The sequence below is a fragment of the Gobio gobio genome (genome assembly GCF_949357685.1).
Source record: "Gobio gobio genome assembly, chromosome: 6".
Classification (NCBI taxonomy): domain Eukaryota; kingdom Metazoa; phylum Chordata; class Actinopteri; order Cypriniformes; family Gobionidae; genus Gobio; species Gobio gobio.
The window spans coordinates 19,765,683-19,789,333 of NC_137102.1; the positions used below are offsets into that span (position 1 = coordinate 19,765,683).

At 39.6% G+C, this 23,651-nt stretch overlaps 2 protein-coding genes across 5 annotated transcripts; both read right to left on the reverse strand.

Moving 5' to 3' along the window:
- Nucleotides 1-7,239: 7,239 nt before the first annotated feature.
- Nucleotides 7,240-13,750, reverse strand: bpnt2 (3'(2'), 5'-bisphosphate nucleotidase 2). Its single transcript, XM_079818463.1, has 5 exons — nucleotides 13,079-13,750; nucleotides 10,310-10,469; nucleotides 10,002-10,097; nucleotides 9,486-9,647; nucleotides 7,240-8,083 (listed from the first exon to the last, which is right to left on the reverse strand). Exons 1-5 carry the CDS (start codon nucleotides 13,415-13,417, stop codon nucleotides 7,827-7,829), a joined length of 1,014 nt encoding a protein of 337 aa, XP_079674589.1. The 5' UTR covers nucleotides 13,418-13,750; the 3' UTR covers nucleotides 7,240-7,826.
- Nucleotides 13,751-14,101: 351 nt separating this feature from the next.
- On the reverse strand, nucleotides 14,102-23,212 carry mffb (mitochondrial fission factor b). Of its 4 annotated transcripts, none has more exons than XM_079819919.1 (7): nucleotides 22,639-22,998; nucleotides 21,969-22,183; nucleotides 21,695-21,870; nucleotides 21,522-21,607; nucleotides 20,394-20,561; nucleotides 20,102-20,189; nucleotides 14,102-15,108 (listed from the first exon to the last, which is right to left on the reverse strand). In XM_079819919.1, exons 2-7 carry the CDS (start codon nucleotides 22,177-22,179, stop codon nucleotides 14,977-14,979), a joined length of 861 nt encoding a protein of 286 aa, XP_079676045.1. In that variant the 5' UTR covers nucleotides 22,180-22,183; nucleotides 22,639-22,998; the 3' UTR covers nucleotides 14,102-14,976. The 4 variants fall into 4 exon arrangements, with proteins under 4 accessions (XP_079676045.1, XP_079676046.1, XP_079676047.1 ...); XM_079819920.1 differs by having other exon boundaries at nucleotides 14,306-15,108; nucleotides 22,556-22,998; XM_079819921.1 differs by having other exon boundaries at nucleotides 14,562-15,108; nucleotides 22,973-23,212.
- Between the last annotated feature and the right edge of the window lie 439 nt (nucleotides 23,213-23,651).

Here is a 23,651-nt window from a genome sequence, read left to right on the forward strand (position 1 = left end):
GTAGTAAACGAGCCTGTTATGAAACACGCACGCCACACACACTGAAAACACCGTCAAGAGCGCGACTTACGTCATAGCCACGCCCTCTGCTGTTACGGTGTACTTCGCACAAAGGGTTGCCGGTTCGAGCCCCGCTCTCACAGGTTTCTCAGTGAGTCTCAATTTAGTGAATGGCGGCCAAGCCTTCAACCACTTCTCTCAGTAAACGAGCCTGTTATAAAACATGCACGCCTGTACACAGAACGCTGTATTATTGGTGATCCTAATAAACAATTAAGAGTTCTTTCCTCTGTTATGACTGCAGGCAGTGTGTCCCCTACATAGGGTGTACCCCTGCATATAAGCACTTAATTCAGCGCTATAGAACCACTCAAAAGTCCTGCTGTGGCCGGATTACCACTACAGACTTACTTTACATTCTCTCAATCCCCTCGGTTCAGGCGACTGGAGATGTAAATATTGCAGTCAACTAGCCTGTTGTCAAACACGCTCGCCTGCACATCAACGCTGTGTTTTAACAATGACTTTACTAAAATACATGCACCTTGCACATAGCACTGTTCTCACAGATTACTGCTCACGCCGAGAGCGCTCTATATGTAGAGCACGCGCCCACTACAGGTGTGTGCCGCTACACATAAGTGCTGTCCGCACAGTGTCACATCTCTCCCCTCTGCCCGTTTTTGTTCCGGTCAGGGAGAAAAATACTGTTCTGAATGTTTTTCATGCAATGAATGTAAACTACGAGTCCGCTTTAATGCGTGCTCCCCTGCATTCTACCGCCATAAAGGCGAGTTAAAAAAAAAAAAAAAAAAAAAAAAAAAAAGATGGCGGCCTCAGGCCCATCTTAGATCTCAGACACCTGAACAAGGCTCTATCAAAAGGCTTTTCAGAATGCCGACATTAAAACAGATCATCGCGCAAATCTGCCCGATGGACTGGTTTTTCTCATTGGATCAGAAAGATGCTTACTCTAATATCCAAATTATCCCACGTCACAGACCGTTTTTGAGATTCGCGTTCGACGGGAAGGCTTATCGGTACACAGTCCTGCCATTTGGCCTGTCCTTTCACGAAGTGCATGGATGCAGCTCTCTCCCCCTTAAGACAAGCGGGAATGCGCATTCTGAACTACCTCGACGACTGGCTCATACTGGCCCAGTCAGAGGAAGAAATAAAATCTCACAAATCTATGCTACTCAGCCATCTAGAATGCCTGGGTCTCAGAATAAATACAGGCAAGAGCTTATTGCTTCCCAGGCAGAGAACCTCCTTCCTGGGAACGATTTTAGACTCAGCCCAAATGAGGCCGTGGCTATTGGACGAACGCGCTCTGACTACACAGCAGCTTGCATGTTCATTCAAAATGGGAACCTACACACCCCTAAAAAAATTTCAGAGAATGCTAGGCCTAATGGCAAAAGCTTCTCCAGTACTTCCGCTGGGTATGAAGCACATGCGCCCCCTGCAGTACTGGCTGAAATCACGGGTTCCTTCCCAAGCGTGGCATTCAGGCCAGCTTTGGATCAAAGTGGGCCGCGGCTGTGTCAAATCCCTGGCCCCGTGGTCACTTGGAAACAGTTTCCAGACGGATGGTGGTCACCACGGACACCTCCAACTCAGTTTGGGGCGCTCTGTACGAGGGCGAACCGGCCTTCGGCTCATGGTCGAGCACGGAGTCACGGTTGCACATAAACTGCCTAGAAATGCTGGCAGTAGTGCTAGCCCTCAAGACTTTTTTACCACGTCTCTCAGGTCACCATGTTCTAGTCCGCACGGACAACACGACTGTGATCTCCTACATAAACCGCCAAGGCGGGCTCAGGTCGAGATGGCTCAACCAACAGGTCAGACATCTCCTCCTATGGGCAAAAGGCAAATTACATTCACTAAAAGCAGTGCATGTGCCAGGCAGACTGAACCAGGGAGCAGACATGCTCTCCAGGGGCCTCGTGTCCCCGGGGGAATGGGCCATCCATTCCTAAATGGTTCAAATGAGATGGAGTGTTTTTGGGAGGGCAGAGGTCGACCTCTTCGCCTCCGAAGACAACTGTCATTGCCCAATCTATTTTTCAAAGAACAAGGATGCGCTGGCCCACAAATGGCCCAGCTGCATACTTTATGCTTTTCCACCAGTACCGCTCATTCCCCAGATTTTAAAAAAGGATCAGGGGATGCGAGCACACAGTCCTGCTAGTGGCTCCACTCTGGCGAACCCACATCAGGTTTCCCGAGTTGATTCAGTTACTATCAGCAGCCCCATGGCCAGTTCCCCTAAGGAAAGATCTCCTTTCTGAGGCGAACGGGACAATCCGGCACCCCCACCCCAAAATTGTGGGCGTTACATGTTTGGCAACTCAAGGGGGGCTCAAGAACCTCCCAGTGAGTGTCTTGAGCACCATCAGTGAAGCTAGAGCTCAGTCTACTAGACGTCTCTATGCCCTTAAATGGTCAGTGTTCTCTGACTGGTGTTCAGTCAGGAACTATAACCCAGTGTCAGGCGAGATATCACAAATTCTTGTTTTTCTATAAGAGATGTTGGATGCAGGACACACTCCATCCACACTCAAAGTCTACACGGCAGCTATCGCCGCATCTCATACGCCTATAGCTGGCCAATCAGTACGCAGACACGCCATGGTCATAAAATTCTTAAAAGGAGCCAGGAGGCTTAACCCCCTTCTCCCTCCTACGGTGCCATCCTGGGACCTTCATTGGTCCTAAGAGCACTAAAAAGACCTCCCTTCGAGCCGCTGCAGACGGCTGAATTAAAGCCACTTTCGCTGAAAACTGCCCTGCTACTAGCACTGGCATCTGTTAAGCGTGTCAGTGACATTCAAGCGTTATCTGTGAACGCGTCATGTTTAGAATTGGCCCAGGCGATTCCAAAGTCATCCTCAAACCAGGGCATGGTTATGTACCTAAAGTGCTTTCAACACCGTTCAAAGCACAGGTAATCACTCTCTCTGCCCTCCCCACTTCGGAGGATGAGAGACAGTTACACCTGCTCGGCCCTGTTAGGTCGCTTAGAGCATATATTGAGTGGTCCTCCCACTTTAGACAGTCGGAGCAGCTCTTTGTAAGTTTTGGTGACCGAACTAGGGAACTTCCGGTCACCAAACAAAACCTAGCCAGATGGCTAGTGGACGCGATAGCGTTAGCATATGACACTATGGGCCTCCAATGCCCCATAGGTGTCAAAGCTCACTCCACCAGAGGCATGGCCTCCTCTTGGGCGTGGTCTAGTGGAGTTTTTTCTATGGGTGACATTTGTAGATCGGCAGGTTGGTCCTCACCATCTACTTTAACCAGATTCTTCAGTCTGGATGTCCCTGCACTGCAGGCACAAGTCTTCGCTGTATAAAAATACTAAGACGGCCTAATGAATATCAGACGGCCTTGTAAGCCCGTCCCCGTCATAAGTTGGCATTGGGGCCTTCATATGCTTCAATGCTTACACATTCCTTATAGTTACCGGCCTCTATGAGCCCAGTTGTATAAGACGTGTGTACATATATATTATTAATATAAATGATGTGTCAGTAACTCTAGTCTTGAGCCCTTTCTAATAAGTGTTCAAACTTGAGGGAGTACATGTCACTGCGCTTATCATAGCACGGCGGGATTAAATAGGCTCCCATAGCGTCTTAAAGACGCAGTACGAACTGACCGTTCGAAAGGGAACGTACTCGGTTACTTAACGTAACCTCGGTTCCCTGAGATAAGGGAAGGAGTACTGCGTAGACGGCCGTGCTATGGCGCTGACTCGGGTGATCGTCGCTTCAGTCGATTTAACCTGACGTTTTTGACAGTTACAGCGTATTTTATATGCCCCTTTCGCGGGCTCTTGCGCTCAGCTTCGCGGGCTTTGTGCCCATTGGTTCGCTCAGATTACGCTGTTCTGCCATTGGTTCATGCAGTTCCCACTGGCCAGCCAATAGCGTGCGAGATGTCTCGACACTGTTTTGACTGGGCAGTAGCACTGCGTGATTTTACAATTACTTCAGTATATTCGAGAGTAGGAGAACCTACCCATAGCGTCTTAAAGACGCAGTACTCCTTCCCTTATCTCAGGGAACCGAGGTTACGTTAAGTAACCGAGTACGTTTCTGTTGATAGATGTTTAGAGAAAATTACAATCTTAAACGTTCCATAGACACTTAAAGAGCTCTGTCAGTTGCTTTATATATTCAAACCTTTAAAGGTTTAGTTCAATTTAAAATGGAAATTACCCCAAGATTTGCTCACCCTCATGCCATCCTAGATGTATATGACTTTCTTCTTTCTGATGAACACAATCAGAGTTATATTAATAAATATCCTGATGTTTCCAAGCTTTATAATTGCAGTGAACGGGCCCACGAGTTTGAAGCTCAAAAAAGTGCATCCATCCGTTATAAAAGTAATCCACACACACGGCTCCATTGGGTTACAGTTTTTTTCAGTCGCCAGGTTACATTTCTCAGATCACAACTGAAATTCTCAAAACTACTTGTTCAATCTCCACATCATCAAGTCACTTGAGCACATCATAAAAGCAATTTCTCATTGTTTTGAACAAATTCCAAATGCAATTGATTATGTGCAAGTGCAACTGTCTGCTGTTTCCTAAATTATCAATTGCTTATGTCATGTTTTTCAAAATGTATTATACTGGTTCTCATTGAATAGTCTTACCCCTCAAAACATATAGGCATTAGTTCCTTGCATACGTCATTAAATGCAAAATGGTTAAACTAGTTGTCATAATGCATCAGGTATTTTCTGTACATTTCTATTAGACATGTTCTTACCCATGACCTTATGGCTGAGTCGGGTCAAAAGGTACAGCCGAATGTCCTCAATCATTCAGTTCAGTTTTGTAGAACAAAGAGGCATTTAATCAGACAATGTTCACTATACTGTAATGTTATATTACAGTAGTCCACTTACATTTTACATTATAGAGTAAATATACTTTATTGAGATATAATGAAACACACATGTACAGTAGGCCTGTGTGTGTGTGTGTATACATAGAACGTCTTCTCTTTTTCTTTATATCACAATATTGTACTGTAATTTGTTGACAGACCAACAGTAAAAGTGTAACTGTGAATCTTGTCCAGTCTCTTGCAATCAATATCCCACGTAGTAGCCTAATGTTTAAATTCACGATATTGAAATTTAGCTATAGCCATGTTTATATTTGAAAATACTGACAGAGTACAGTTATATTGACAACATGACTAAGCATTTTGACTATCTTGTTTGTGAACAATGACACAAGGACTTGTCATTCTGATGGCACTGATGTGTTGACATACATACTTTTGAGGGATGAACTACATGCTCCTGCAGGTAATCCATTGTGTGGTGCTCTTTGTACGAACTGTATTGAGAAATGCAGACTGGTTTGCCAATATTAAGGATGTTTCAAGAAATGTAATAAAGTCCTTCTGAAGCAAAGTGATGAGTTTGTGTAAGAAAAAGGCTTCCGCCAGACTGCCTTCCGTATTCAACTTACGGTAAAAGTGTAACTGGTGTGACGTATGAAGTCGGCTAGATATTTTACTTTATAAAGTTTTAAATATGGATATGTACAAAAACCCATTGATTTGCTTCGTGAGCCCCTTTCATTACCATTATAAAGCTTGGAAACATCAGGATATTTATTAAATATAACTCCAATTGTGTTCATCAGAAAGAAGAAAGTCATATACACCTAGGATAGGATAAGTAAATCATGGAGTAATTTTCAAGTGATTCCCATTAGGGATCATTTTATGGATTTAGTTCTATTTCATTTTAAATCATTTTTAATTTGAACTAAATTGTATTAATTAAACAGCTTGTAAACATACTTCCTCACAATAAAAAATGAAATAACCATTAAACATTAAAACTATTATGCAACTATATAGAACCTTTTTGGCATTAAAGGAACACTCCACTTTTTTGAAAACAGGTTAATTTTCCAACTCCCCTAGAGTTAAACAGTTGAGTTTTACTGTTTTCGAATCCATTCAGCCGATCTCCGGGTCTGGCGGTGGCACTTTTAGCATAGCTTAGCATAGATCATTGAATCTGATTAGACCGTTAGCATCTCGCTCAAAAAAATGACCAAAGAGTTTCGATATTTTTCATATTTAAAACTTGACTCTTCTGTAGTTACATTGTGTACAAAGTTGCGATTTGATTTTCTAGGCTGGTATGGCTAGGAACTATACTCTCATTCCTGCGTAATAATCAAGGAACTTTGCTGCCGTACCATTTGTGCAGCAGGCGCAATATTACGCAGCGCCTGAAAATAGGCTAACTTCCATCAACATAACCAACGTGACAATCTGCTTGCACAGGGAGTGTAGTGGGGACTTTTCAGGTGCTGCGTAATATCATTGCGCCTGCTGCACCCATGGTACGGCAGCAAAGTTCCTTGATTATTACGCAGGAATGAGAGTATAGTTCCAAGCCATATTGGCCTAGAAATCGCAACTTTTTATTTTCTGTCGGTCTTAATACACGATGTAACTACAGAAGAGTCAAGTTTTAAATAGAAAAACTATCGAAACTCTTTGGTCATTTTTGAGTGAGATGCTAACAGTCTAATCAGATTCAATGACCTATGCTAAGCTATGCTAAAAGTGCTACCGCCAGACACAGAGATCGGCTGAATGGATTCGAAAATGGTAAAACAACTGTTTAACTCTAGGGGAGTTGGAAAATGAGCCTGTTTTCAAAGAAAGTGGAGTGTTCCTTTAAATGTTCTTTAAATTTGAGTCAAGAACCCTAGGGTTCTATATAGAACCCCACCGTTGTACATTCCCTCCACCAAAGTGTTTTGGACATAATTCACAACTGTATTTCACCACATAAAAATGAAGGTTCACTCTTCATAAAACCCATATATTTTATTTATTAAACGCAGAATGATGTCAATCAATGTGATGCCAAAAAACATGCCTCAAATCTCAGACAAGATCTGTAAAAGGGCGCATGCAAATTAATTTTCTCCCCATTATTCTTTTTTTCATGCACACAATGTTTTTGTCAGAAGGGAAACAGTACATGACTATCCTAAGGAACTCAACAAACAATGGAAAGGGTATGAATACTCATACAAAAATATGTTTTTTTTAAATTGTCAATCACAGTGAAAAACCCTACGATAAATCAACATCTGAATGATGACTGCTGAGTTTCTACTCCTTTTTAACTTCCAACTTTCCTTGGAAACGAAATAAGACTTCAGTCTTAACATACTATATTATAGATTTTTATTTACAAATGGTGCTTAAACGTCTGAAGTCTAATCACACAGCAATTCAGGTATCAGTGTATAAACTGTACAAATTGAGATCTGACAGAGAACCGAAAAAAACACGGCATCATGGGGAAGAATGTAGTCAAATATGCGAAGTAGTGCTACGCATAAGGACGTCATATTCAAGTCTTCTCTGGATTCACAGTTAAATCTTTACCCAAAACCGTTCAAACCTGGTTTTATCAGACTAGTTTGGAAACAACATCCTCAAAAAACAAAAAATTTAACCGGTTCACCTTGGAGATTAATTATTGAAATAAAAGTGACCTCAATGACCCCAGCACTTTTACTTCATTTACACTTCTTTAAATGTGTCACTCTAATGATCCATACAAGCCACAGTAAACGCTTCCTTGGTATAAAACCTGTAACACTTCTCAAACTTGTTTGGGGATTCTTTACACATTTAATTGAGATACCGGTGCCGCAATCTTATTTCCTCATATTTCTACACACCTGTGTGGAACTGAAGGAAATGGGAGTGTTAGGGACAGGACCTGGCGGTGATTTACTATTGTTTGTTCTATTCCCAAGGAGGGAGTCTTTTCACCAATGCCTTATGGTCAGTTTTGATGCTGGCCAGCAGGCCGCCCGTGTTTCCTTCTGACCCCGAGTAATCAATCTGCTCTCCTTTCAGAGTTGTCATTTGACCACCAAGAGACTTCAAGATGGCATCGCCCGCACAGATATCCCACTTTTTGATGTACGTCACATGGACGTACACATCGGCCATCTCTTGTTCATCATCAGTGGAGTCTAGAAGAGCCAGTACCTTATATCCTGTTGGGGGGAAACACAAAGGTTTCTGAAGCAAATTACAGATGTATTTTCTTCGGCCACAGTCATTGAAAACTATTTTGTACTCAATAAGAAAAAAAGTAGAAAGAAATAGAAAAAGTAGAAACATGAAGGCGAGTAAAGGAGGAAACTTCGATTCGATCACGTACATTTAAATGGATGATTTCTCATCATTTACTCACCATCCTGTTGTTCCAGACCCGTAAGACTTTCATTCATCTTAGGAACACAAATTCATTTTTAATGAAATCGGAGCAATTTCTATCCCTCCATTGACAGTCTACTCAACTACGACTTTGACGCTTCAAAAAGTTCATAAAGAGATTGTAAAACTAATCCAAATGAATCAAGCAGTTTAGTCCAAATTTTCAGATTTAATTTAGGCTTTTATTCACATAAATATTCATCAACGCACACATCTTTCATGTAAACGGAAGCTCAAGCACGTTCGCTTGACATGCGAGAACCAATGAGGTGCATTCTCGTGTTACACGGCACGTTTGACCTTCAGCAAGAACCAATGAGGTTCATGCATAGCTGTCAATGAAGGGACAGAAATTGCTCAGATTTCATCAAAAATATCTTCATTTGTGTTTCATAGAAACAGGTCTTACGGGTTTGAAACGACATGAGGGTGAATAATTAATGACAGAATTTTCATTTTTGGGTGAATTATCACTTTAAATACAATTTTTCATTCAACAACAATTATATAAAAATATATATTAAGGTATTAGTTTGTGTATGAATATGAATAGCAACAATTAATTATGGTACTTAATTGTTGATATTAATATTTGTACAAGAAAACGTTATATTTTAATACACTACCTTTCAAAAGTTAGATGTTTTTAATGTTTTTGAAAAAAGTCTCTTATGGTCACCAAGATTGCATTTATTCAAGCAGAAATACTGTAAAAACAATAATACTGTGAAATATTACAATTTAAAATAACTGTTTTCTGTTTTAATATATATTTAAAAATGTAATTTATTCCTATGATGTCAAAGCTGAATTTTCAGCATCATTACTCCAGTCTTCAGTGTCACATGATCCTTTGGAAATCATTTAATATGAGGATTTTCTGCTTAAGAAACATTTCTTATTATTATCATCAATGTTAAAAACTGCTTAATATTTTTTGTGGAAACCATAATACATTTTTTAAGGATTCTTTGATGAATATAAATGGTAAAAAAAAACCAACAGCATTTATTTGAAATAGAAATAATCTGCTAAGCATTATAAATGTCTTTACTGTCGCGTATGTTCAATTAAAATCTTACTGACCCCAAACTTTTGAATGGTAGTGAACATATTTATTCTAAATATTTTTATCAAAACATTTATTTCAACAGGAGACGATCTCCCAGAATGCAGTACCTGCGCCCCCTGCTGGTATAATTTCCGTATTGTTTCCAAAGGCAGCCTGAACGAAGCTCTTCACCTTGCCCGAGTGAGAGCGCGAGACGATCACCTTAGGAGAGTTTGTGTTGTAGGAAGCACGAGGTGCCACATTGGATCCCTCTCCAACAAAACCCCATGCTGAGAATGAGAGAGCACGTTTGAGCATCACAGTATGAATCCATTAAAACAGAACAGTCAGAACAGGACAATGTAAGTGTAATAATAATGACTATTACTGCCCTTATAGACAATAATAAACTACTGTATTTATCATTACAGACACTAAAAATTAAGCCTCACGTTGATATAACGTTAATTTACTTGTTTATTAATCATTACACATGTTACCAAAAATGTGCAGAAAATGAACTATGAAAGCTATAAATCGCCCATCCCTCTGAAAGTCACACAGCATTGCCAGAATGCCTCCTGGATCCAAAGCCACCTGGTAATCTGTTTTTGAATAGGTCTGTAAAGCTCAAATAAACACACCTGTGTACCCAGTGAAGGGTTTGTGGATCACACCTATAACAGGATTCCCATCCACAGCCACACACACCATGGTGGTGACATACTTCCGGAGATTTTCTGTTGAAAGCACAAACAGGATTAACATCCTGGTACAGCACTTGTGCACCGCAGGAACATAAAACTGTTCCTCCTACTACAACTGCAGAACTTACACAATAAAACTACAAATCCTACATAGATAACCTACACAAATAAATGTGGCGATTCAAGATTATAATTTTAATCCTCCTTTTGGCGATATGATTTATAAATAAAGAGTCGCACCAGACCTGTGTATTCCTGAGTGGCGTCCAGTGGATCAATCCACACTGTGATCTTGTCTGCAGGAACCTCCTTCCCCCCTGGGATCTTGGTCAGAATTTCTTCAGGGATGACACGTGTCCACAAAGTGGCCTCGCCCTCTGCGTTCACATGTTCTTCTGAGTTCACCTGCAAACGTAGGGAAAAAAAAACACAATTTAAAGGACATTTACACAGCGATTTTTGTTACTTAACTTCGTGGTAAACACTGAAAAAGTAATAGTTCAGGGCTCTACAGTCAGAACATTTCCGTCACATTTACAATATTCTGTCGGATCTTTTACCCATACCAAAAATTTTCCATAGTCAGGGTAGTCCTTTCCCTCTGGTACCTTTGACTTATCTGATTTTCAAGTAATTTTTTTGCTTCATATAAAAGTTTTTAATGTTGTGATTTACCTCGTAGCTGGTGGCTTATAACTCTTTAACAAAGACTTTTGAAAAAGTACTATGGGAAAAGCAGTTATGTTGCATCTGAAATCGCATACTGTATAGCAGGTACTACATTTGGTTTGAAACTTACTTCACAACCGTAAAAAAGTACTTTCTATATACAGGGAGTGCAGAATTATTAGGCACGTTGATTTTCTGATCATATTTTTTTTCCAGGCACATTTGACCAATTCCAAACCACAGTAATCCTAATAACTACTATTGATTTAGTATTTAATAATGTATAAGTGATATATAATTGTTCATGAAGGCTGGAAATGAAAATCACCTTATATTCAGGTGTGCAGAATTATTAGGCATGTTTTCTTTTACAGATAAATTGAGCCAAAAAAGAGATTTAACTCAGACTGAAAAGTCAAAAAGTATTAAATGCCCATGAGAAGGATGCAATACTAATGCAATACTAGACATTGCAGTTAAGGCATGACCATTGGACAGTGAAATGCTCGTTGGGTCAGCAGGGTCAGACAAAAACATGTGGCGGAGAAAAGACACCTGTTAACCGCAAAAGAATTAAGAATTAAGGTGAAGAATTAAGGGTGAAACCATCAGGAACCCTTTAGTCTCCAGCGCCACCATTTTCCAGAGCTGCAACCTACCTGGAGTCTCCAGAAGTGCAAGGTGTCAGGATCTCAGAGACTTCAGTTAGGTAAAGAATCCTAAAAAATGACCCCCACTAAATAAGAATCATAAGCTGAAGTGTTGTAAAGTGCCAGTATTTAAATACCAAAAACTCTTTGCTTGACTTGGTAATATATATAGTTGTATTAACCTAAAACTTAAAGGGTTAGTTCACCCAAAAATTAAAATTCTGTCATTAATTACTCACCCTCATGTCGTTGGACACCCGTAAGACCTCCGTTCATATTCGGAACACATATGAAGATATTTTAGTTGAAAGCTGATGGCTGAGAAAGGCTTCAGATAGGCCTCCATTGGCATTCAGTACATTGACACTTCCAAGATCCATGAAAGGCACTTAAAACGTCGTTACAAAGTCCATCTCACAACAGTGGCTCTACAATAATTTTACGATGCGACGACAATAGTTTTGTCGGCGCTACGTCATATTCTCGCGCATGCGTCGTGAAGGCACACACGGAAGTCGAGAACAAGTTGGATAAAGGTGTTATTTTGATTTTTTTTTTTCGCACAAAAACTATTGTTGCCAATGGAGGCCTATCTGAAGCCTTTCTCAGCCATCAGCTTTCAACTAAAATATCTTCATTTGTGTTCCGAATATGAACGGAGGTCTGATGAGTGTCCGAAGACATGAGGGTGAGTAATTAATGACAGAATTTTCATTTTTGGGTGAACTAACCCTTTAACATCAAGAACATCCAGGTAAACAAACACACCTTATTTTTATTTATCTTTGTTATTAAAAATAAGAACTAAAAACAGTAGTCACATCTGTTCAGCTGTGCATTTACTGAATGAGCACTGTGCCACTGTGCGTGCTTTGTCCAAACTGCTTGCATTTTAATTTATATGCTTAAATTTAACCCTGTTTTTATTTTTATTTTTAATTATACTCTTTATTTTTATCTTTCAATATTTTCTTTATTTTTTATTTCTTTTAATTCCTATTATAACTGTAATATTTTTATTTAATTTCTGTGTAAAGCACTTTGAATTGCCACTGTGTATGAAATGTGCTATACAAATAAACTTGCCTTGCCTTGCCTAGTCTTCACATGAATGAAATATACACCGATACTTAAAAAACCTACAAAGGTTATTCAGCCAAGAGCACGGAGTGATTTTCTCTTTTTCTTTTGTTGTTTGACAGACAGCGGCAGGTTTACTGTATTGGCAGGCTTACTGTATGAGCAGGTTTTTTTCTGTATTAGGAGGTTTACTGATTAGCAGGCTGTCACTTTAAGAACTAGTGCACGGATCCTATTGACAAGCATTCGGTTTCTTTCCCCAACTGATATCGTTAACTTAAAGCATAACTGACTGTGTTTACATGAATACTCATCAACAGCATTTTTTGACATAAATGTGTGTGTATTTGACAGTTCGAGTGTGTAACAAGGCACGAAACAGAACTGAAGGGATCACAGGCTTTCAGAGAGGCGGCTTGTGCGCACGTTTCGGTGTGTGTCAGACAGCAGACAGCGCGAGACTGCAAGGAGTTGGTTTTCGCAAGTTATTGCGTTTAATAACTCTTTTTAATGTCAAGCAAGTCACATAAGTAACAGGCGTGTGCCCGGTCTATTCTCTGCTATATTTTTGTAAAGTAACGTTACAGTCCATCCTCGAGCACAGATCACCTGTACCTGTATATAAGGGTAGGTGTTCTTGACCAGGTAGAACATCTTTCGGTGGGAGTTCAGGTCACCCAGCGTGAGCTTTTCACTGACACCTTCTTTTGTGTTGCCCTTCGACTTCTCCTCCAGCGTGTTGTCCTCCCGGATCCTCTTCACCTCCCGTCCGCCCTGCACTGCAGCCTCCATGGACAGCGCGAGCAGGTCTCTCAGATCAACAGTCGACTTCTGCCTGAACGAGGCGAATCTGCTGGATAAAACCCCCGCGTATAGGTGATAGATCACTCCGACACCCAGTATGCAGAACACAGCTATGCCGAGCGGCGACAGCCTGATGCCCATCGGAGCCATCGCAATAACAGACGTGCGAGCGAGCGAAGCCAGTGAATATGAGAACAGGACAACAGCTATACTAGACGTGCTCCTCTTTGGTGAGCATTTGCGCGCTAAATTGAACACAATTAGAACACAAGCGTTCAAAACGCTAATCAAAAGTTACTTATTTCCTTCACCGCCGAAGTCCAAGGTCGAGCGAAAGCTTCCTTCATTGGTTTCTAGTATATTCCGCCGCAGTCTTAGTACAAATGTCTGCTTTCTCACAGTAACGGATCCATCACTGACAGCAAGAAATACACTGACTGTCTGTTCCACGTCCACTGCTGTGCCAAGCAGGGCAAAATTGACACTCTCCGTTTTTCTTCCAGGTCAGGAATAGAAACAGTGTGTGTTCGGCACGACAGAGCGCCCTCTACGGCTTCAGCATCCAATCCGAATATGAATGCAACATGACACATAATAATATAATTAACCTCCTTATGGTGTTTGGGGTCAATATGACCCCAGTCGACCTTTCCTAAGTAAAAAAAAAAAAAAAAGTTCTTTCATCTCAGTTGCATAAAATTTTCTACATTTTTCTACTTACACACTGGGCTTGATTTGGTTGTTGTAAAGGTATCCAAAAAGAAAAGACAAAAAGTCACACCCATGGTGTTTGGGGTCAATATGACCCCACATTGAAAATGAATGAGGGGAAAAAAACATAAAAATGTAGTTTTTATTTTTCATTTGAAAATTGCCATACATAAATGAAGGCCTGATACTAGAACACAGATGCAATGTAGAATGAACATGATCACATACACGCTCGTGGTGTGTGGTTCACAGGTGTGTGATCACCCCACTCATGTTCACATCTGCTTATTGCTAATTTTTTTGTTGGTTTTATTTACTTTTTGTTTTAATTAATTTCTTATTCTGTTGAATAATTCTACTGATTATTGAAATAAATATTACAATCAAGTCTTGTCTTTTAGTGGTAACTTGTGGCATTATTGCAAAATCAAGACACTTTAAAAGACTTCAAACAACAAAATATATTCAAAACAATATATATAACTTTCTGCTGAAAATGAATGATCCTTGTGCTGTTGCCTTGATTTAAACACTTCAAACTCATGGCGTGAGATGCTAAAAAAAGTAAACGCAATACAGTTTATGCATTTTACACTTTAATTTTTTGGTGATCCCACAACTTTAAATATGTTCTTGCATAAATAATGGCTCAATTTTAACTGAAAACTTTCATGCATTCACAAAAATTGAATGTCTAATGAAATATTACAAACATTTACATCTTTACATCACGTTGCACTGGACCATCAAACTACTCATACAGAACAGTTACAAAAACAGTATACAATCGGAAATGCAAAAACAATAACTTAAAAATAATTACACATTTCTTTTAGCACAATTAGACCTGTTATTGAAAGTAGTGCAAGTGTTATATTTTTATTTGGACCCTTTACTAACAGAAAAGTCTGTGAATGAGAAAATACCTAATATACATTGTGAATGAATGGTCTTTTATTTTGTTAGACAATCTAAGAATGAGTGGAAAAGAGGGGTGTCTAGCGGCGGAGCCAGATCCAGGAGTTGACCAGCCAGAACGCAACAGTGAGGGAGTACATGACCATTTCCCGCTTGGCTCGCTCTTTATTCTCGTGCTCCAGCAGCTGCAGTCTTCGATTCAGCTTGATGATCTGTTCAGCAAATCAAACACATGATTAATCATGCATGTGATCAGCTAAGGATGAAAACTGAGAAGGAAAATTACAATAATAAGACTGTTGTACTGTAAAATAAAAAACTTGTACTGTAAAAAAACTACAATACTAATTTGTCTGTCTTCATGTTTTGCTTTTAAACATTAAACCATATAGCTGTTATTTTGATGGATACAACGCAGGGAGACCTTAAAGCTCTTCTTTTGTTGACAGCAAATTCATAAACAATTACAATTATACATTTGGGAAGATGGTTGCATGTGTTGCGTTTGATGAGGTGTTTACTGGTCAGAGGACAGGACAACCTGTCACTCACATGACATCACAGCAATATCAAAACACAATCATCCAATCAGTTTAATCAATTCCTGATGGACAAGTCAAGTCCAGCCTTACATTTTTTCTTGTTCCAGAAGCCGCTTCACTCAGATATATATGGAAGCTTGTTTCTGCCACGGAATGAAACAATTTAAAAGATAATTGCGACTTCTCATATCTCACAATTCTGACTTTTTTTTCCTCACAATTGTGAGATATAAACAAAGTCAGAATTGCGGACTTCTTTTCTCAGAATTGCGAGATTATATACACACACACACACACACACACACACACACAAGTTGATTATCTGATCATAATTTTTTTTCAGGCACATTTAACCAGTTCCAAACCAAATTAATCTTAATAACTACTATTCATTTTGTATTTAATCATTTATAAGTGATATATAAATGTTCACGAAGGCTGGAAATGAAAAACGCCTTATTTTCAGGTGTGCATAATTATTAGGCACGTTTTCTTTAACAGATAAAATGAGCCAAGAAAGAGATTTAACTCAAAAATAAAATTCTACTATTATTAAATGCCCATGAGAAGGATGCAATACTAATGCAATACTAGAAATTGCAGTTAAGGCATGACCACTGGACAGGCATGGCCAAGACCCTATTCCTTGGCTGGGATCGTGCAGAGCCCTCTCAAGCCCTTTGAAACTGCATTGATTTGGACCTTTAACCCGTTGGTTGTCATTGAAAACCATTATGTGGAGAAAAATCCTGGTATGTTTTCCTCAAAAAACTTAATTTCTTTTCGACCGAAGAAAGAAAGACATGACATCTTGGATGAGATGGGGTGAGTAAGTTATCAGGAAATTTTCATTTTGAAATGAACTAATCCTTTAATGTCATCCCATTCTTAATCCGTAGGGCTTAATATGGAGTTGGCCCACCCTTTGCAGCTATAACAGCTTCAACTCTTCTGGGAAGCCTTTCCACAAGGTTTAGGCGTTTATTGGAATTTTTCACTATTCTTCAAGAAGCGCATTTATGAAGTCACTGATGTTGGACGAGAAGGCCTGGCTCACAGTCTCCGCTCTAATTCATTCCATAGGTGTTCTATCGGGTTGAGGTCAGGACTCAGGCCAGTCAAATTCCTCCACACCAAACTCGTTCATCCATGTCTTTAATGACCTTGCTTTGTGCACTGGTGCGCAGTCATGTTGGAACAGAAAGGGGCAATCCCCAAACTGTTCCCATAAAGTTGGGAGCATAAAATTGTCCAAAATGTCTTGGTGTGAAGAAGCATTAAGAGTTTCTTTCACTGGAACTAAGGGGCCATGCCCAACCCCAGAAAAACAACCCCACAGAATAATCTTCCCTCCACCAAACTTTACACGTGGTACTACAATGCAGTCAGGCAAGTACCGTTCTCCTGGCCACTGTCAAACCCAGACTCGTCCATCGGATTGCCAGACAGAGAATTGTGATTCACTAGTGGCGTGCTTTACACCACTGCATCCAACGCTTTGCATTGCACTTGGTTATGCAAGGCTTGGATGCAGCTGCTCGGCCATGGAAACCCATTCCATGAAGCTCTCTACGCACTGTTCTTGAGCTAATCTGAAGGCCACACAAAGTTTGGAGATCTGTAGCTATTGACTGCAGAAAGTTGCCGACTTCTGCGCACTGTGCGACTCAGCATGCGCTGACCCCGCTCTGTGATTTTACGTGACTTACCACTCTGTAGCTGAGTTACTGTTGTTCCCAATTGTTTCCACTTTGTTATAATACCACTAACAGTTGACAATGGAATATTTAGTAGTGAGGAAATTTCACGAATGGACTTATTGTACAGGTGGCAACCAATCACGGTACCACGCTTGAATTCACTGAGCTCCTGAGAGTGACACATTCTTTCACAAATGTTTGTAGAAGCAGTCTGCATGCCTAGGTGCTTTATACACCTGTGGCCATGGAAGGTATTGGAACACCTGACTTCAGTGATTTGGAGGGGTGTCCCAATACTTTTGGCAATACAGTATAAGTAAGAATTGCAAGTTTATATCTCACAATTCTGAGATTAAAAAGTTGCAATAACATTTTAATTTTTAATTTTTTTAATTCAGTGGCGGAAACAAGCTTCCATAGATACAGTGGGGAGAACAAGTATTTAATACACTGACGATTTTGCAGGTTTGCCCTCTTACAAAGCATGTAGAGGTCTGTAATTTTTATCATAGGTTAAAAATCCAGAAAATCACATTGTATGATTTTTAAATAATTAATTTGCATTTTATTGCATGACATAAGTATTTGATCACCTACCAACCAGTAACAATTCCAGCTTTCACAGACCTGTTAGTTTTTCTTTAAGAAGCCCTCCTGTTCTCCACTCATTAGCTGTATTAACTGTAGGGTTGGGTATCGTTTGGGTTTTTTTCGATTCCGGTGCCAAACCGATACTTTTAAAACGGTTCCGGTGCCTAAACGGTGCCTGAACCGATACTTTTTTTTTTTTAAAAAGGCCACAAAACGAGGTGGATGACATTAAATGGCTTTTTATTTATTTATTTATTATTTAAATTGAACCATTTATTAAAAGTTTAATGTATACTTAAATGTATGAATATAAATAAATACAAAACACAATTTACTTATTTACAAATTATAATTGACATATTTACAAATTCACAGTAAAACCTAAGCCACCCAACTACAACAAGCCTAATATAACTCTAAACAGTTACAGTAATAACAGCAGTCGTCTGTATTCTTGCTCTGCTACAAACCAGCTTCGAGCTTCAGCTTTATTTTGAAATATGATCATATTCTCTGGCTAAATATTTTTGAACGCATCGCCTTAAAGTTTCCATGGTGACGCGTCATGTTTCTCACATGACACACAGCAGCCGCAATAGCGCTGACAGCTCAGCTGTATCGGGTTTATTTCGTTTTTTCTTTTTATTCAAAATATTCACAAACTTCTTAACTGTGTCACGAACTATCTGATGTTCAAATGTGTGAGTGAATGTGTGTTAGTTGATCTATAAAGCGCAATGGGCGGCGCCATGTTAGTTTGCGCCTCAGAATTGGATCTGTCGGATTTACAACACTTGAGATCATTCTCGTCTCACGAAATACATGAAAGTAAGTGACCAGTGAACTGGAAGAAGAATAGAGTAAACTATATAATGTGCATTTATCTGATGTGAATAAAACACGTAACGTTAGTCAAATTATAACCGTCTGAAAGGATTGTCATTGCCGCTTTCATAGACATCAGTGTGTGTTTTTTGCTTGTACTTATGAACATTTAAATGTCTGAAACCTGAAATAAACATGATGTCGTTGAAAACACTGAATAGTTGTCATGAGTTGTGATGTGACCAGCGCTGAGCGTCTGTCTCTGGCTCAGCCAAAGCGCGAAAGCACGTTTGAATTTTGGCACCGAAATGAGGAACCGAAATCTGCGTTCTGATTCGGTCCGGTACATACCGGTTATATAAGTACCGGTGCCATATTGGAACCGGATTTCGGTACCCAACCCTAATTAACTGCACCTGTTTGAACTCGTTACCTATATAAAAGACACCTGTCCACACACTCAATCAAACAGACTCCAACCTCTCCACAATGGCCAAGACCAGAGAGCTGTGTAAGGATATCAGGGATAAAATTGTAGACCTGCACAAGGCTGGGATGGGCGCATTTCAAGGCCTGTCTGAAGTTTGTCAATGACAATCTGGATGATCCAGAGGGGGAAGGGGAGAAGGTCATGTGGTCTGATGAGACAAAAAGAGATCTAAATAGCCGTGTTTGGAGGAAGAAGAAGGATGAGTACAACCCCAAGAAAACCATCCCAAACGTGAAGCATGGAGGTGGAAATATCATTCTTTGGGGATGCTTTTCTGCAAAGGGGACAGGACGACTGCACCATATTTAGAGGAGGATGTATGGGGCCATGTATCGCGAGATCTTGGCCAACAACCTCCTTCCCTCAGTAAGAGCATTGAAGATGGGTCATTTTCCAGCATGACAACGACCCGAAACACACAGCCAGGGCAACTAAGGAGTGGCTCCGTAAGAAGCATCTCAAGGTCCTGGAGTGGCCTAGCCAGTCTCCAGTCCTGAAACCAATAGAAAATCTTTGGAGGGAGCTGAAAGTCCGTATTGCCCAGCGACAGCCCCGAAACCTGAAGGATCCGGAGAAGGTCTGTATAGAGGAGTGGGCCAAAATCCCTGCTGCAGTGTGTGCAAACCTGGTCAAGAACTACAGGAAACGTATGATCTCTGTAATTGTAAACAAAGGTTTCTGTACCAAATATTACATTCTGCTTTTCTGATGTATCAAATACTTATGTCATGCAATAAAATGCAAAATAATTACTTAAAAATCATACAATGTGATTTTTGTTTTAGATTCCGTCCCTCACAGTTGAAGAGTACCTATGATAAAAATTACAGACCGCTACACGCTACATCGTCAGTGTATCAAATACTTGTTCAAATACTTGTATATGTCACAACAGGGAAGAAAAGACTATTGCAACTTCCGTTTTATACCAACTTTGAATGTATTTGGGGGGAAAAATGCAGCAATTTACACAAGCAAAATATGGAAAATTCACATGTCTGGCTTATGGACATTTTTATTGGACACAAGAGTTACAAGCAGAGGAGTTGGACATTACCTGTCGTCGCAGTGATGCAGCGTCTGTTAAGACAACATCATCAGTAGTGTTCTCCAGACTAGGATCAAAAGTCACAAGAGCTGTCCGACTTCACGAAAAAGAAAAACAACATTTGATTAGAAGTTTTTTTTTCCTTCTTAAAATTTTTTAAATAATGATGCAATAAAATATCTTAAAGGTGCATACTGCACATTTAATAAGCCTGTTTTTGTCTTTGTTCTACTATTTACACACACATTTATAATTTACATATGCATAATTAAAAGAGATGCATCATTTGAGAAGAGCCTACCTGCGGTGGCTGTCATCCAACACCTCCAGGACCTGTTGGTAAGCCCTGCGAGTCGTGCTCTTGATGTAGGCAAGGACACCAGTGGCACTATTTAAGTTCTGACTGTCCTCAGGGCTGATGAGAGGGGGACAAGTACGGACAGGAGCACGGGATGGAGACGGGCTTGCACTAACAGAAAGAGACGTGATTGTAAATCACATGAATGTAATGTTTACCAATCTGCGTACAGCAAACACAAGTGTGGCTTGACTCACTATCTGATAAAAAAAACATGCACACACACAATGTCTAAATGTGTCTAAACATTTCCAAACAGAAATCCACAAACTAGAAGTCATAGTGCAGTTGATTTGGAAAAACAAATCCTACTATTTTATTGGCACACTGACATTTATTTATATTTTATTATTATGCTTACAGGGTTTATGCTCTCATATTAATTGAAATATATGTGTGTGTGTATATATATATATATATATATATATATATATATATATATATATATATATATATATATATATATATATATATATATATATATATCACAAAACTTGTGAAAACAAACTTGTCAAGGCAAAAATGGACACTTCATTTAACTTTTTAGGAATGTTTATTTGTTCATCTGTCAATCATCATTGCATCGCACTGCATTATGTGTTTTGCCCTCCCCCGTTATTGGGAGATATAGTGACAACTGATATTTTTTATGTATTTTACGCAAGTATTCTGCTATACAGTAATAAAATATCACTACATTATAAGCAATCAGAATTTCTTCTTAGTTTTTGGCCATATATCAACAACCAAATTGCATATATTTGCTCAGTTGGTGTTTTTTTCCTCCTGGAGTATGAGCTCCATATTCTCACTAAATCATACTAAATGAACCATATTTGTTACATCAGACATGAATCTGAACAAAACACACACACACACACATATATATATATATTAATTCAATAAACTTTCATTTAAAAAATAATTGACTATAATTTCATATTTACAGGGTTAAGAATTAAAATGTGTTTGCAAAAAATATATGATCAGAATATCAACTTTCCTAATAATTATGCACATACTGTAGTTCCACAGTACCAGTGCTGCCAGTGAGAGTGTATTTTTACTCACAAATCATGTTTGTTTATCTGTCCATTGCGATGCATTGAGTTATCGCTCCTACAGCGCTCCCGTCTTGACCTAAAGTGAGATTGCATCTGTGAAGAGAGGAACAAAAGCTCTCAACTTCAGAAGTCAGGATGACAGGATTAAGTTTTTCACTTTCTTGATTCATTTGTTGTTACCTCATCTCTTGGCTGGGCAGTGGAGTTGCCTGCTGGCTCTGGCTCGAGGAAGTCCAGAGATTGATCATTGAGGGTAAGAACCCGAGGTGGGGTCTTCAGTTCAACCGTCTCCAGTGGCGTGGACTGGATCAAATCCAGATCTCTGGGTCTCTCAAAGCGAGCGTCATTGCTATCTCCTTGATCATTTAAAAATGGGCATTAGTTGGCTGCAGCTTTCTTGAACTTTGCTTTAGATTTCATTTACTTAAAAACCACACCATGACTTTGTTAATACCTGCAATTACAATCCTCTCTGGCACATGCATCATAGTACTTTGGAATGCGTCCAGAAGGGGACCAGGCGGTTGCTCTGATGAGCTGGAGGAAATCTTTAGCCTCTCTGGGATCCGCATCTGTTGACTGATGCCCTCTGTATATTCTAGCTCATAATGGATGCGGTTTATCTCTGCCATATCAGCAGAGATGAAGAAGTCAGCCTCGCTCATTCACCTATAGACAAGCACATAGAAATCACATAATCCACCATTCTCAAGATTTGTTTTACTAACAATGTTTTGGTCAGAAATGGAATCTAAACAAGAGCTTGACTGCAAAGATAAGGGATGGTACAGAAATTAATAAAATCTCGAGAATCCTCAATTATCATATCAACCTAAAAATCATTATATCGAATGGGGTTTTAGATATAATTGTAGTAAAATTGCCACAAATGGAAATATAAACGAATACGTGTATATGCATCGAAAACCATATTTAGATACCCGTCATGAAAGCTCTCTAATATTTTACACAACACAATTTTGTTGGAATAACTGATCCTATATTAGAAATGTTAAGATCAGTAGGAACGGTATTACGGACCTGAAACCACGCTTGCAGTTGTTTACATCTCAGACAGAAATTGGTTGCATTTGTCTAAACAGTAATAAACCTTGGATATTTACCCGTTTAGCTTACTCTATAACGGTCTGCACCTCGATTGCAACAGATGTGTCGGATTCAGATTACAGCCTCATCAGTCTATAAGTGTTTCCATTTAACGACTCGTGTTGGAAAGCAACATTAAATGTACAGATGTACAATGTGTTCTCTGCTGCTAACTGACCGCTGCCTGGCTAATTTACGCGCTCATTAGTTTTTAAAGAATGTCATTGTTGCAAGTGGTCACAATTAACTGCATTTATTTTTGAATATTGTACACACACATACTGTCGAAAGACTATGTGATATCTTTATTTTAACAACGTTTATCGGCTAGACATTGTTGTTTCCACTCACTTCCGGTTAGCATTTTCACGTGCTACAGCGTCTTTGCGTCACGAATTTGGAAAACTGGGCGTCGCAGATCCTAATTAATATTCATAACCAATGCCTTTTCCACAGTAATGATTAGATGTCATAAAGGACAAAACGCGCGTTGGAGCTGAATATTTGATTTGAGATATTTTCCAGACGAGATTGGACGTGGGACTATCCCAAATTAAATGTCCCACTTCAGACCTCACCTCAGTGAGTTCCAGGCGATCAGACGTCACGTTCACATGTTGACCACACGATGTCGCCACGACACAACGAGAGCATATCGTTTTTGTGTGTGTGTGTGTGTGTGTGTGTGTGTGTGTGTGTCAGTTATGGCAAAACAGAATAAAACATCATAAAATCATTGTTGAAAATAGCCGACGAAAATCAACAACGGAGGTATTGTTACTTAATGTCTAATGTTACAGTTTGTTTTAACGGTTATGCTAATTGGAAGCAAACTTCCCGAGTTCACAGGTCGAATATCCAAGTATCCAGTTTCAGACGTTGCCTGCTTCTCAATGTGCATACTATCCATTCATATGTGACATTAGTAATTAGTGGGAATTGTCAAATTTCCGATAGCACGTGAAGGCACTTACTTTTGTTATTTCCAAGCTGGTAAACTGAAATATTGCGCGTGATTTGAGATATGTTT